The 15,999-nt window shown below is 36.3% G+C and overlaps 1 protein-coding gene across 1 annotated transcript in view; it reads left to right on the top strand.

Moving 5' to 3' along the window:
* Nucleotides 1–15,999, top strand: part of LOC103721500 (N-terminal acetyltransferase B complex auxiliary subunit NAA25) — a 37,638-nt gene that overhangs the window by 16,058 nt on the left and 5,581 nt on the right. Inside the window, 14 exon segments of the mRNA XM_039133163.1 lie at nucleotides 498–591; nucleotides 704–822; nucleotides 6,542–6,612; nucleotides 6,966–7,116; nucleotides 7,232–7,407; nucleotides 8,385–8,587; nucleotides 9,468–9,598; nucleotides 12,714–12,790; nucleotides 13,311–13,385; nucleotides 13,521–13,713; nucleotides 14,245–14,364; nucleotides 14,654–14,681; nucleotides 14,684–14,791; nucleotides 15,017–15,115. Coding sequence (XP_038989091.1) covers nucleotides 498–591; nucleotides 704–822; nucleotides 6,542–6,612; nucleotides 6,966–7,116; nucleotides 7,232–7,407; nucleotides 8,385–8,587; nucleotides 9,468–9,598; nucleotides 12,714–12,790; nucleotides 13,311–13,385; nucleotides 13,521–13,713; nucleotides 14,245–14,364; nucleotides 14,654–14,681; nucleotides 14,684–14,791; nucleotides 15,017–15,115 — 1,645 coding nt within the window.

Here is a 15,999-nt window from a genome sequence, read left to right as displayed (position 1 = left end):
TTGTAATATTGATTTTCTGTTATAATATCTATATGACATAATTTACAATAAAAAGTTAAAATCTGGGATACAATCTAAAGGGGTGAATTTGGCACAGACACTGGGAATTAGGTCTATTACAAGATGGACACGGAATAACCTGTCCAAAAAAGGAGCTTCAGATGGTTTGACCTATGCCCAGCCTATTCCAGACCTATGCCCATTTTGCGTTTGGTGTTAGGCTGGCATGAGACCCTATTCTAGGTTTTGTGCTCTGCCACACTCCAAATGAATTTAACTTTCTCTGAGTTTGTTTTTCCAACCATTCTGTTGTCGTCCTAGTGTAAATGCCGTGCATACTTGCTTTGAGGCATATAGCTGCTGACAGCCCATGCTTAGTTGTTTATTCACTACATGTAACCTTTTAATTTCTTCTTGTTGTACTTTCTAAGTCTAATGTCACAAATTTGGAGTGACCAAAATGCTTTTCATACAGTTTGATTGATTGCTTGTGGTAGGTATTATGCGGTAGTGGGGGTGAGAAACTATTGTCATTAGCTGAGGCTTTACTCAAAAAGCACATAGCTTCACATAGCTTGCATGAACCAGAAGGTAGGCTGTTTTTCTTTCTCTTGTTCTTCTATGTAAAAATCTTTTGGAGGTCTTTAATTTTTCTAGATGTGATGTTACTTTTATTGAGAGAACTTGTCAAATTCAATGCCAGCCCTTGTTATTTATATCTCAATTTTGGAACAACAAGCGAAGTATGAAGCTGCTTTGGAAGTTCTTTCTGGTAATTTTGGTTCTCTTATAGGAATTGAGGAAGACAAGTTACGCATGCAGGTAGTTTTTGAATTCCATATCTCCTATTTCATGTAGCAGTCAGATTTATTTTATCCATTTATCCTCATTTTCTTCAGCTTTTATCAAATTGTTATTGACAATTTGATTAAATCACTTGCACGCGAGGACACTTATCTTGTTTTACACAAATATCATGCAATGAAGATATTGTGAGATCATTCTAAATAAGTTATTCGTCCTCCCATTCAGTTACTCTTTTGGAGCATGAATTAACTTCTTTATGCAACATGAAAAATAAGCGATAAGTTGGTAAGGGATTCTGTAGTTAAGTGTATCTGTTTCAGTTGTAGTCTCCTGTGTGTCATTGCAAAAGTAGTTAATTTGCGTCCATGTGACTGCACAAGTACACCCATGTAGAATTTTTGTCTTGCATAAATAATGTTTGAGAAATAATATCAGAATAAGCTGTATAAATAAAGCTTTGCATGCATTTATTTTTGAAGCCCACTCTTAAGATTACTGATGATGATGCTGAGACACCATCTTATCTGCTAGAATCTCACCAGAACCTAGTAGGTGGTTTGAAAAGTGAGATACATCATTGGACAAGGTTTCATAATCCCATGCATGGTGATGCTCTAAATCTGCCAGAAAATAAGTAACAAACTGATCTAAATGAGATGAAAATCAAATTTTTAGGAGTTAAATTTCTTTCAATGGATGAATAATATACTTCTTCCCAGCTGGCCACCCTGTACTTATTTCTGACAGTAGTGAAACAATAGCAACTATATGACATTCAAAAGTGATTTCATATTGATTGATCTATCAACTGCTCTCTGTCAACTTCTAACAATGTTGACAAGTGGGTCAGTTGTTGGCACTTACACTAGCTACTTTGAGTTTGAATTTTAGATGCAAATAAGAAATGTGAAGAGGATTTTTGGAGTCTGATAAGGGATTATATGTTCTTACAACAGGAAGCCTACATAACCCACAGATTTCATTTAGACAATAAAATTTCATGACATGATGTGAAACAGGTGCCTTATTTTTAGCACATAAACTGAGAAAACACAAGCATGAGGCTTTCGAACTGGAAGTTGCAGTCATGGGTAATACATCTAGCGACCAATTATGACTATGGAACATCATCCCACAACTCATGGTGTTAAATGACAAGTGGAGAAGAGTAGTTTTTGGGAGTATCCAACATACATAGTTGCTTCAGAATTCATATATACTATTGCTGGATTTCAAAGTGGACTAATGCTGGTGTAGATAGACCTATACAGATATCATAGATGAATTCAGGACCTCTGTTGCTTCAATATACACAATTAGAATAACCTAGGTTTCTCTAGTGCTTCAATATATGCAATTAGAATAACCTAGGTCTCCTGAGTGTTATCTGTTTATAATTCGCTAGATCTCAGTAAATGCAGTGCATGATATTTTCAAGAACTGTTTTATGAACCGTGTCCTGTAAATCGAAATTGTTCACACACACAGTCACCCACACATACTCTCTTTCTCTCTCCTTGATTTGGTTTTTATATATACTTCTTTAGTTATTTACTGAAGAATGCATGAGGAGCCTCTAACCTAAATAAGAATATATCTGTAATGGATTAAGATGGGACACTTTGGGTTCACTGATTTGCTGTGGGCTTCATGGATAGACAGTTTAGAGGAGTTTGCATTATAATACTAGAGGTTATCGAAGTACAACATGTCCATCAAACAAACATCAATATGAGCTCTAATATTGGCATTGTTATTTATCTCTCGACCCATGAAGTTCAATAGTGAAAGCCTTTCCTATGGCTACCAAAAGCTACTAATGGTTGGGCATTCGTAAGAAATCTCTTTCGTTGCTTGTTCATTGATTTTAGAGACGATATGGTTGAAGTATAAAAGCTCCTAGTTGAAGAATAGATCTTAATATGCTTCTTTTGCATGAGGACTAATTTGCTAGGTACCATGCTGACTTTTATTATCAAATTTAAGTGAATAAGTATAGCCCAACATCCATCTTGGAGTTAATCTACTGAAGTTGGACAATCTTTGTGTCGTAAAGTTATTTCACGATAGCTAGCTTTGAAGAGGGTTTATCAAAATGTACTGCATACTCTTCGAAGGGTTTGAGGAGTGTCCAGAGAGCATGCAAAAAGTAGTGGTAAAACACTAAGTAGTAAAATCTTGAGCTTAATGAACACCAATTATGGCTTGATGCTCTTACACGGAGATAAAGGAGGGAGCTAGAAATGGTCCCATAGAATCATCAAAGAGTGCATAAGAATATATAATGGGTGGAACAAGGATCATTTATGAAATGGCTTGGAAAGCAAACAACATGGATAGCTAGCTGATATTACCACCACCAACTTATGTTAGTGGATTTGGATTCCTAACATGAAGGCGTTACTACCATGATGCATTAAGATGTACGACTAATTAAATTGGAGTTGTAACTTTGTTGTGATGACAAGTACCACGGATGGAGAAGGCAAGACCAAGGTCTATTGCAAAGTGATGTTTAAGATGATACCTTTGATTGGTAATGTTTTGTCTACATAGAGTGGAGAGTCACAGACTATAGTCCTTTTTAGGAGGAACAGTATATGAAGAGATTGACCTTTTTCTCCTGGATTGCCTTTGTGAAATCAGCACTGAGAACGATCTAGTGAATCAAACCATGCTATGCATGAGGACTAGAATTTAGCCCATTGATTGCTTTTTGTTTGACGGTGTTGAAGGCCATCATAAGGTTGTGTTCAAATCCTCTGGATGAACACTAAATATAGAGTTGTTTGTTGATAGCTCTTAGTGAAAGCATAAAGGACAACAATAGAAATTGCTCTATGCAAAAGGAGCATCTTTGATCTTATCTAAAAATTAGTGTAGGCAACAAGCATTGTTTGGATAGGCTGATTCTATCCTTTATTAAATAAATCACCATCAAGAAGAATATTCTTCATGACAATTTAATTGAAGGCTAGTTTGAAGCACTACCATGCAATCCAAGCATACAAAGAATGCTTGTCTCTGATACATATGAAAGCTGATTCTAGTCACTGGCATAATCCCAAGTGGAGCCACAACAAATCAGATAAGCTTGATCGTGTTCCTTTGAACAGTGGAAGTTGTTTTTAGCATGGTATACGATATCATATTGAACTATTGTTTGGTCGGCATCATATCATACCGAACATGAATTGGGGATGGTTCATGGTCTAGATACGATAATTGGCCTGAATTGGTGCGGATCGGTCCTTACCAGGTCGAACTATCTGGAATCGTAGTGTTTAAAGCAGTTTGGCCTGGTAAGGGTCCGTATTGGTTTAAGGTATAAAGTGAGGAGAAATAGAGAAGGACAAGAGAAAGCAATGTTGGCGGTACTGTTTCAAATTGCCTGATTCGGGGGCGTCGAGCCATACCAAAGGACAATCGGGATGGTTCCGGCCATTAGATCGAGAAACCGACGAGGGAGGGGGAGAGGGAGAAGGAAAGAGAGGAAGAGAGAGAGGGAGAGGGCGGCGGAGAGCGAGAAAGATGGAGGGAGTGGGGGAGAGAGGGCTTTTGAAGCCTTCTCTCTTCCAAGTTGCTGGAGACGGGTGGAGACACGGGCTCTGACCTCTACTGACTTCACTTCAAAAAATTCAAAAAAAAGAGGCCGAAGCCCTCTATCCCCTCTCCCTTTGCCTATCTCGCTCCCCCTCTCTATTCCTCTCTTCCTTCCCCTCTTCCTCCTAGCTTCTCTCTCTTTTTCTCTTTCCTTCTCCCTCTCCCCCGCCCTCCGCCTCTCTCCACCAGCCCCTCCTGCTCTCTTCCTCCCTCCTTCCTCCCTCTCTCCCTCCCTTCATCCCTCCTTCCTCCCTCTCCCTCTCCCTCTCCCTCTCCCTCTCCCTCTCCCTCTTTTGTCCTCTCTGTCCTTCTCCGTCTCTTGCTCCCTTGCAGGTTTTTCTGTTGGTTCACGTCGGAATAGCACCGCATGGGAGTGTACCATATCATACTGCCGACCTACCGGCATGGGTGCCTGTTCCGATACTGCGGACCTTGGGAGAAAGAGAGGGAGAGAGTGAAAGAGTGAATAGGTGGTTTGATCCAGGTAAGGGCCTCTTCATTTTTCTTTTTCTATTGCATCCCATAAATGGGCAAAAGTTGCCAAAATTTTTTTTTAATAAAGTACATCACATTTAAACATCAAAAATGAACTCGCAAAACCCTAGTTTCTACTCAAAACTAAATAAAAGAAGCTTAAAAACCTTGTAAACAAAAAATTATGTTATTTTTTGTGCATTGATATGGTTCGGTATTGGTCTCCAACTAGTACATAGTCCATTACCAGTATTGTGAAGCTCTTTTAGCATTAAAATCATTGGCAACCAAAAGGGACCTCTAATTTGGGAAAGGTATGCACTGGCACATGTACATGTGTGTATCTATGTAAAGTTTGGCTGAATAAGCCATGTCATTCTAAAATAGAGGGGCTTCAGCCTTTTTTTTGCTTTATTGATGATATGTACATTCATTGTCATATTTCAGCACTGATAACATTGCATTGGGAAGCAAACCACTCATGAGGTTTAGTAGTATGTCCATTGCTGTTATGCCATGGTTTCCTTTTTTCTGGGAAGAAAAATGCTACTTCCTCAAATTTCTCCCTTGCTCTAGTTTGGTATGCTTTATAGAGTCCCACAAAATATCATCTCCTAACCGATAATTTGCATATAAAAATTTCATTAAACATAATCTACCATGATTTTGATGGTGATGACATTTAGGTGTTTTATGCATTCTATGTGGTTATTGTACCAAATTACAAGGTTTGTTGCAAGCTTCTAATAACAAGGAGTAAAAAAGTTTTTCATTTTTGTCCTTCATCCTTTCTTATGGGAAAATCATTACAATAACCATAATAATTCTTTATAAGTGATCTCAAGGCCATTTGCCCCTCTTGTTCATCATGAGTTAATCCATGTCCTCATGATTTAATATTGAATTATGAGGTGTGTATCCTACACATGCACATATGGAGAACCCAGATCCTCTTGGTGCAAACTTCATGGCAGGTGCCATAGAAATTGATAATTTCCATTGCTCCTTTTCTTTTGTTGTCCCCAAGTTCTAGGCCTGTTTTGCTGCTGTCTGTCATTATGTACGTCGTCCATAGTTTAATCAAGATATCAAAAGTTTTGGAGGTTACTTAATACTTAGTTGCCTATTTATAAGTGGACAGGCAAATATCATAGTAGTAGAGCTAGGATGCTACCAAACACATGTTAGGCAGTACAAATTGACAATTCACACCAAGGATCATGATCTGCACAATGTAACATGCATATCAATCAAATTTTAGTATATGAAGATACCTCCAGATTAAAACTTTAATTGGACCATTTGTGATGTGATTGAAGCCTTTCCAATTTGTGACCATTCTGTGTCTGTATAAAGACCTGCAGAGCATTTGATTTTTGACCGATCTCTTCCAGAAAAATATATAATATTTTTCATTATGTTATTTACTTCAAAAAAAGAATTAGATTAGTCTTGCCTATTCTCTGTTTAGATGGCTCTCCATTTTCTTAATTCCACCAATCAGTTGTAGCTAAACTCTCTTGTTGGTTATTTGTGTATATGCCAATATATGCTTAAAAATTCATAAATTCAACCAAGTTTTCTCTGCTAGTTGTTGAAGTGCTAGCTTACGACTTCAAAATTTATCTTATTTTTTTGTTTGACTTCAAGTGGACAGGGTAGACTTCTTGCTCGTGCATGTAACTATGCTGCTGCTACTGAGATCTTCCAGAAAGTCCTACAGTCATGGTATGTCTGTCATGCCAGTCTGTCTTTAATAAGAATACTAGTTAATTCTTTCTCTAGAAAATTTACAGATATTTTAGGACTTAAAAGGCTAGATATTAGATCATTTCTTCAATGATGTGAGTTGTGATATTTTCTTTAAATTTCCTGTAGCAGAAAGTCAGATGGAAGTTAGTTGAAGTTCATTTCTGTTTGCTGGGAAAAGCATAGTTGTCTTTTTCTTTGCTAAAATGTTGCCAACTTACTGCTTTAAAGAAGTAATGCATTGCTCTTAATGTAGGTTCCTTCTGTAGTTTGCATCCTTAAGACTGGCATTCCTTTATTTTATCTGTGATGGTCTTCTTTTGGTTGGGCAGTCCTGATGATTGGGAGTCCTTTCTCCATTATTTTGGCTGTTTGCTTGAGGACGATATGAACTGGTCCAAAGCAAGCACTACTGATCAAATATGTTCATCAAGTTCTGTTGATTTTCAAGCTTGCAAGGCAAATCATTTGACTGTGGAAGTGGTACCTTCTTTAGTTACTGAAAAAGACTGTTTTCTCTATTATTGTGTTTCCCTGCATATATTATGATTTCTTTTCTTCAGACGAAGATTTATTTGTGAATAATATACATCTCCAGTTTGATTCACGCATATCAAGTGCATTGTCATTTGTACGGAAGTTACACATGGACATCCAGAATGATTGCCTTAGAGGTCCTTACTTGGCAAGTATTGAAATTGAAAGACGATGCCGTCTAAGCGGAAAAGCTGATGATGGCAAATTTATGGAGGCTTTGCTTAATTATTTTCACAGGTTTGTCTTGAAACTTGTTTAAATTGGATACAGAACATGGGCAAAGTGTTTTTCTGATTATTGTAAACAACTTGATATATTCATGAACTTATCATTTGAACAAATGACTGTCCCAACTACTCCCAAGTTGATTGAGACGTTGTTGAGTTGTCCTCTGAAATACAAAATTCTTGGAGGAACTGTACATGGATTACAGAGTAATGAGGTTATTGTATGATGTGTTGCTCCTATTGTTTGTTGCTGTTTGCTTGCTTTTTCACACACTGGTTTATAAATATAGTAACAAATTTACTTTTTTGTTTGAGTCTTCTGCATATCCCTCATCTATAGTCCTTTGAAAAAATTGGTTCTTTTAAAGTGAGAAGAAGATTTGTTTTGTTACTATTTGTTTCTACTATGCCATTAATCTTTGTCAAGGAAGTTCTTTCAAAAGCTTACGTTGAAATGACATACTTGGGTGATTTTTTTGGGGAAAAAGAAACAATTGCTTCTTTCAATCTATCCTTTCAACTCTTGGGTGGCTTCATGGTTTTTTAATGAGTCCCACTTGTCTGCCTGATTTTCTTTGATGTTATGTCTGATGATTCTATTCAAATTGAGCAACTCTGTCATTGTGATACGGTAATTAACCCAACTAGTTTATGACCGAACCATTTCTGTATGCCCTTTTTGATCTGTGGGTCCTGTTCTGATTGTTTGACCAATTCAATTACGTCTACTTAGCTGCCTGTCAACCTGACTCAACCATCGACTTGTAATTCAGGCTCTGGTCCTGCTACCCCATTGCATTTTAGTTATTTGTATGAAGATGGTTTCTGCATTCATAATTTAAAGATCAGCCATAGTCATTGTTGGAGTTCCTGTAACTTTGTTGTCTAATTAGATGGCTGAATGATACAAATTCTATTCTTATAGTGCTCTAACTTCAGCTAACTATCAAAACACTTCTTCATGGCCTTTTTATCTGGGACATGCAGGTTCAGTCACTTGTCTTGCTTCACTTCTGATGTGGAAATGTTCATCTGCATCTTATCTGAAACTGAGAAAGCCGAGTTATTGGAGAAGTTTGTAAAAATTTTGGAAACTTCATCAACATCACCAATAAAAGCACTGGGTCAGGCTATAACAGTTTTTAAGATTCAAGAACTTTTCGGTGTCATGTTTAAATTCCCTATCAGAGGTATGTTACTGTATTGCTCGATATGTATGCTGGTATATTGCTTTGCAAGATATAGCTACAAACTTTATACTTTAGTCAACTGTCATGTAGTGTGCCCTATCCTTGGAAGTCTCCATCTGGCTTGTTATAATACAAGAATCTAGTGCAGTCATGTTGTGGCTTAGTCATCTAGAACTTATAATCAACTTGTGATGGTTTATGCTTCTATTAATTGTGCGTATGCTTAATTTTCACTTCAATGGGGCATTCAATGGTCGGTTTCTTTAATATATAAGTAATTATGGTTAGAACTGGTAACTGAGTTTATATTCTTAAGTTGCCGTTGAACTTGAGAATGTTCTATCAGCTATACAATGTGCACTGACTACCGAGCATGACAAGCATCACAATGATCACATTGATGAATGCTTCTTCCAACTAAGATCAGTTTATGTAATTATTGAATTTTGTCGCAGTTTAATTTGATTATTGTTTATCTTTCTAATCCAAATTAACTCAATTGACAATAATATTGTTCTTAGTTGGTTCAGTTGTGGATGGCAGGTTGGATTGTTGCATAATATATTTCCGAGTCATTTCTTCTCCTAGTTGGATGTGCTAGCTGATTCCATCAATTTACATTCTGCAGTTTTTGGTTCTTGTGGGACATATGTGATCTTCTTTTGCTTTTTCTTTTCGTTTTAAAAGACAGCTGATTATCTTACTTCAATTTTAAAAAGACAGCTGATTATCATATTTCAATTTTGAGTTCCCCCTACAGATATTGGGCTGCATTGTATTCAGTCCATTAGTTTAGTGGATACTTACACCATGGCTAATTATTTTATTAGGTTATCTAGTTTGATTTCTCTGTATTAATTTGCTATTCTGTCATGCTCAGAACTTGAAGGTACTGCTAAAAGAATGGTGGAGATGTACTGTAAAAACCTCGTACTTTCAAGGGACTTGGATCCTCAAGAAAACATGCATGGAGAAGAACTTTTGCCTATGGCAAGCAATGTTCTTGTCCTGGTAATAGTTCAATTACAGACATACATATATACAGAACTATGTTTGTTAATTAGTTGTTCTGTTAACATTAAAATGCTGCACTTATTGTTTTAAGACTAGATAAAGATAGGATTTTGTTGCTTAAGTCCATCTGAGATGATTCATTATAATCAGTTAATGAGTAAAATAACTATTTATTCGTTCTGTCCAGTTTATTGCAGTGTGAGCCAATCCGTGTGCTATTCACATATTATTCTCGAATTAGCAATTTGTGTATTATTTGAGCATTATTCTCGAATTAGCAAAATGTTTTTTTTTCAAAAAAAAATTGTTCCCATCTCTCTTGAATTATACAGAAAAACTTGTCTTTTTTTGACAAATTAAAAATGCACATTATTCGGATGGATCAATGTCAGGACTTCAAATCGTTCTTCTTGGCTGTGAAGAGTCCTGCACTTCTTCCTTAAGAAGCTTCGCTCCTCTTTTTGGTGTTTTTTATATCAGTTTATAAAGGAACTCAGGGTACAGCACGCACAAGTGACCATCAGTCAATGCTATAACCTCTCCTTATTTCTCTCTTAGTTTTAGAGGAAGTGACTGCTTGCCTTAAAGCTTGGCTGCCATACCCATACTTTTTTGTCTTTTTCTTATTGCGATTTAGTGGTGTTTGTGTGGGTGGCCAGGGTGGGAGCATGGCCTTGACCCCTTCTTCTCTCTATTGTTAATGCTTGAATTTCATAATATTTTTTATACTAATTTTGGTGGTATATCTGAATTACTTTATAAATAGATAAACAATGTCACTGAAAAATCCTAAAAAAAAAAAATCAAAGCACTAGAAGTTTTAAAACCACAATTTTTACTAATGTTGGTGGATGTCAAATAGAACATTTTAGTCTATGATCACGCTATGGTGGACTTATAAGTCTTCATTTAAGGTCTCAAAGGACTGCACCGTAGAATAACTTTTTAGTTGATGTACTAGAGGAAAGTTGATTTTACTGGATAATATAGCATAAGGATTCAAATTCCGGTGGTATATCCTGTGGGACATTTGGACAGGGCAGTCATGAGTATTGGGAGTGGACCATTCCACTATCATCCCAACATCTCGTTTAGCACGTCTTGGGACATTCCCATCCCAATTCCCAAGTGTTATTGAATCATTGCTACAGCATGAGAAACTGCTTAAGAAATGAAAAATGTTTAAAAAGGTCAAAAAATGATGGTCCAAATCATGGTATGCTGAACTGGGTCATACCGGCCGATTCAGCACGTACCGAACCGGTCCGATCCCTGACCGGTCCGGTTCAAGCATAGAAAATAGTTATGGGTTGGAATCGATCGGTACGGTTGCGTCCCAGTTTGCACTGGTACGAATCTGGTGCCGTATTGTACCGGTACGCACGCTCGTGCGCGATCCTGCGGTAGACCGGTTTGAAACCGGTACAAACCGTTCCGAATCGGTATTGTACCGGTCTGGTAGGCGACCGGTACCGGTACGGCATGCCTTGGTCCAAATTAAGATGATCTCCTTAGAAAATGCTATTAGCTAATGCTGGGAAATATTTAAAATGGCAATCATCATTATTAAATCATTGATTCAAGTGGCAAAATTACGTATAACAAGATGGAAAATGCTTTCCTGCATTAAAGAGCAAATTTATGCAGCAATTCTGAAAGTCCAGTAATCATTTAACATTGCGCTATTAGGCAAGACAGTTATTAGGAAAGGCGATTACTGAATTATTGAATTTTGACCAGCATACTGTGTTCCTTGGCAATTGAAAGATATTCCCAGGTTAAAAATTCAAGGATCCAGAGTTTCAGAGTCTGGCTGAGTTTCTTGAATTATGTTGAGGTTGATGAGGTCATAGAATCATTAAATGACTATTAGCACTGAAGGATCTGAGTACTGATTAAGTTGTGATTCGCATAGGCAAAATTTTGTCGAGTTTTTTTTTTACTATTTGGTTTAGATAGACAATGCTCGATGAGCAATGCATGCTCTTGGTATCATGGAGTTAATTAATCTCTTGGGGCTAATGCTTATAATTTATAACCACAATGATGGTACCCCCTCCAAAGATACTGAGAAAATTCATACCAATATATGCCCAATATATGCCACTCAATTATCTCTATGATATGTATTGGGCTGTATTGAGGTTTGTACTGTTCTTAGCCCCAATTTCTGTTCCACAATAATTATAAGCAATCACCAAAGAATCCATATCGGTAATAAATATTATTCTTTTACAAAATACAATCATATTTACTGGTGCAATTTATGTGTTTATTCATAATATCATGATATTTCCAATAGGCTGTTTCAAAATTAACTATATATTCATTATATATGATTTGGTCTGTTTATCATTGCATTTTTTTATGATATGCCATATGTTTATGTTGAGGACTTGATTAATGCGAGCTATAGAGTTGATCTAGTAGCTGTATTGCCTGTCATCAATATTTAGCTCAAGAATCTTTTTTTTTTTAAATTCCCTTCATGGTTTAAAATTATGATTCTATCTATGTTATGTATAACAAGTGTCCTGATAATTGGATGCTGTGTAACTTATAAGCTTCATGTTGCCTTTTCTCCAGTTAATCTGTCAATCGTTTAATTGTATATGATATGGTTGTTTAGTACGAATATATGGTCAGAGCTATTGACTTGATCTTCTCTTCAATATCGCAACTGTTGAGAGCTGGCGATACCTTTCTGGCTTTATGAGGCGTAACAGTATCAGCCTGGCAATGATGTTATTCTTATCATACGGTTGAGAATCTACATTAGAGAACATATTGGTTTCTCTATGAATTGTTGAATTCTTCTGCCATGGATTATACTTTTTCAACAAATAATACTTCCTCTTCATTATAATCATCATCAGGATCGTCGTCATTGTCGCTGATATGTCTAGGACCTTTATTCTAGTTAGTGTGAATTTTTTTTTTCCATTGGAAGTTGCTATTTCTCATCATTCTTTTATAAGTATCTTATGTAATTTTGTATGGTTGCTAGCTTCCTCATTTTTTCACTTTCATATCTCACTTATGCTTTTGTATTAAGATCCTATTAAGTATATCTTAGTCAATGAACTCATCTCAGTTTGGTTAATTCATACAGCTTTTCTGGCGTACAAAGAAGTTGGGATACTTGCTGGAAGCAACTATGGTTTTGGAATTTGGCCTGAACATCCGAAGGTAAATTTGGTTCTACCACATATTTTTTTGTATCTTCAATTTGATTACTCAAGTCTGTTGACATCTTTTATTCAAATATCCTGTCCGATATGCACCAAAAATATCACACGTGCACATCAATGTATGCTATCAATTGTGTGCTCTCTCAGAATTGCATGTAACTCAAATATTTTGGTTTTCCTACCATCCTTTCCTTTCTGGGAGACATCAAGTATTTCTGGTGTACAAAGTGTTCCATGACATCTCTTGATTATTTTACTGTTAGAATATCGTGTTCCTCGCTCAAGAGCTTGCTCGTGTGGAATTTCTGGATTGGGAGTTGCAAACATCAAAATTGGAGAGTGATTAACTATATTTCTCGTATCACTTGTTTATGATGATGATTTATCTTTATATAATGTTCGTTATATTTCTAGGTTTGATTTCTGAAAGGTAATAGATATATGACAGATTCTTGTTATTCGTCCTCTTGAGCTCCTTAATACTGAATATAATCCTGTTTATCGGTGATGTTCAACAGATATGTCTGGCAGTACAAGATGCCTTTGATGCATTTATATTCTTACATGGGGGCTCTTCCATTAGCATATGAGTGGTAAATTTAGAATATAGTTGATCTACTGGTTCTGATATTTATTTATTGTATCAAGTTGCTTTCCTCATTTGAGTAGTGATATCACCATATCTCAGTGTTTCTTATTTCTTGTCTGAGGTTTATTTTCTTATGCAGGTATGTTACTCTTGATGTAAAAAATATTCTACTGGAGACGGTCTCCCACCACATCTTGCCCTACATGTTGAAATCACCACATTGGCTGGAAACTGCCAATCTTATGAAAGAGTATCTGAAGTTTATGGATGATCATTTGAGGGAAGCTGCTGATCTTACCTTTCTTGCATATCGCCATCGCAATTATTCGAAAGTATGAAAATTTACCTATACCATGCATCTTTAGATCCTTAAGGTGCCATCTGAGACATGATAGATACACCATAGTTTTTGGACATAATAGTGATGCCTGCAGTTTTTGTTGTACAATGGATGCTACAGTTTTTTTTTTTTTTTACCATAGTTGGCAGACAAGATCTGGTAATAAAGTTAATAGGCATGAACCTGTGAATACGTTTCATGGAAATGTTTATAGCATATGATTTGACACCCTTTCTAACAGAACCTTTTAAATAATTTTACAGGTTTTCTAGAAAAATGTAATTTAAGTTTAAATAAAGAAATCTTCTGCTGATTGTTTTCAGTTTTTCTATCAGAGATACATGTTGGCTGAGCAAATGTTTATACTCAGTGGTCAAGTAATAGATATTTATAAAGCTCACCATGTATCTGCTGCTGGGAACTAAATTATTCTCCTGGACAATATCTAAGACCTATCTTCTCTAAACGTGTGAAGCCCAGATGTGTTTGATGTTCATGGCGTGTTATTCATTTGTCTGTTCAGGTAATTGAATTTGTTCAGTTCAAAGAACGCTTGCAACATTCATATCAGCTTTCAATGGTGAGGCTTGAAGCTTTTATCCTACAATTGAAGCAGAAAGCAGATAATCTTGAGGAAGTAGAGGTGAGATGCTTGTCATCTTTGTCCTTTTGTTCTATATTGATTTTGTCAAGTTTTTGAATAAAATGAATCAAGGTTCGTCTTCCCAGTACTGGACCCTGTATTAGTGCCATCCTAATACACTGTTGCTATGCCTTGTTTGGGGGTTGGTTTGGTGCACCGACACTCGGTATGCTATCTGTATCATGTACCGATTTGGTATTGATATGGGACGGTATGTCTAGTATGCATCAGTACCGACCGGTATGACGTACATGAAATAAACTAATAAGTTCATTCCTTTTATCTGCAGGGCATTCTTGAGAATGCGAACTATGGTATTCATTGCTTGAGCTGTCAAATGAGGATAAACTGAAATTCATGACATTCAATGCGGATCTCCAGACACGGCCTTGGTGGTCCCCTACTCCTGATATAAATTACCTTTCAGGTTAGACATGCCACTCTTCCTTTAATGGCATTTGCTCTATCATGTATCACATTTCTGGTTTCCTTGAATCTGCATCCCCACTTGCTGATTTTCTTCATGAGAATGATTCAAATTCAATAAGTCACGTGCATGTGCATGTGTGCGCACATGTGCTTGTTATTGGGTTGGAGATGGAGTGATGTGCTTGTTACTGGATTTCTTAAATGCTTTATTTTCATTTTACAGAACCATTCGAAGAAGGATCTGCATGCCTCAGAGAGAAATTGGTATGCTTTTTAATGATAGTTTTTCAATTTTCTGTTCCAGATGCTGTTATATATAAAAGTTTTATAAATATGTTCTGCTGCATACTTTTATAAATATCTATTGCATTTTACATATTACACAAGGCTTGATCTATCTGTCTATGTGTACTGTACAGATCATTGATCTTCCCTGCGATGTCTGTTAATTATCAATAGTAATTTTATTTTTGTTTTCTGGTGTTATTGCTATTTTTTAATGGAAATTTTTGTCCATATTTGATCTCCCAACATTTTGTGAACAAAGATGATATTTTGTGTTCTTGCGACCCGACATGATTATGTTTAGAATGTTGTAATATTATCCCTTAATCTCTAATTGCTAACAAAAGTGGCTTCCCTTTGATTAGAGCAACGGATGTGTATCCAGAATCTTGGCGTTTTTGACCAATTCTAAAATCCAACCTGAAAAACAGAAGCTGTAGGGAATACTAATATTACTTATCCAAGCTAATTTCTGTTTTATTCAGTCAATGGAAATAGCATGCTTCTGAATTTTCTCATATTATATCATGGCATAAATTCATAATTGTGTTATCACTTGTTCTATTATATCCTGAGAAAATTTCATTCTTGTTGGGGAGACTAGCGGGGTTATAGTCTCGTTCATTATAGATATTTATAGGTAAGTGGTAATTAAGCTCCATAATGGCGTGCGTTTTAATCAAGAAAATAAAGAAGAAGAAAAAGGACTTATCAAAAAAGTGAAGGAACTATGGAACTCATTATTTTCCTCTTGAAGGTTAAAAGTGATAAAAATAAAAAACTTAATTTGATTGCTGCTCTTGGTTTGTCTTTTGTTAAGGAATGTGCATTTCTCAGGGGCGCAGCCATGTTAGGCACCATTTTTGTGTTAATATAGGAGATAGTGTAGGACCCAATTTTTTTTTGCTTAAGCCCCCTCTA

This window comes from Phoenix dactylifera, chromosome 13 (assembly GCF_009389715.1).
Source record: "Phoenix dactylifera cultivar Barhee BC4 chromosome 13, palm_55x_up_171113_PBpolish2nd_filt_p, whole genome shotgun sequence".
NCBI classification, from domain to species: domain Eukaryota; kingdom Viridiplantae; phylum Streptophyta; class Magnoliopsida; order Arecales; family Arecaceae; genus Phoenix; species Phoenix dactylifera.
This window is presented reverse-complemented; position numbering and strand designations above follow the sequence as displayed.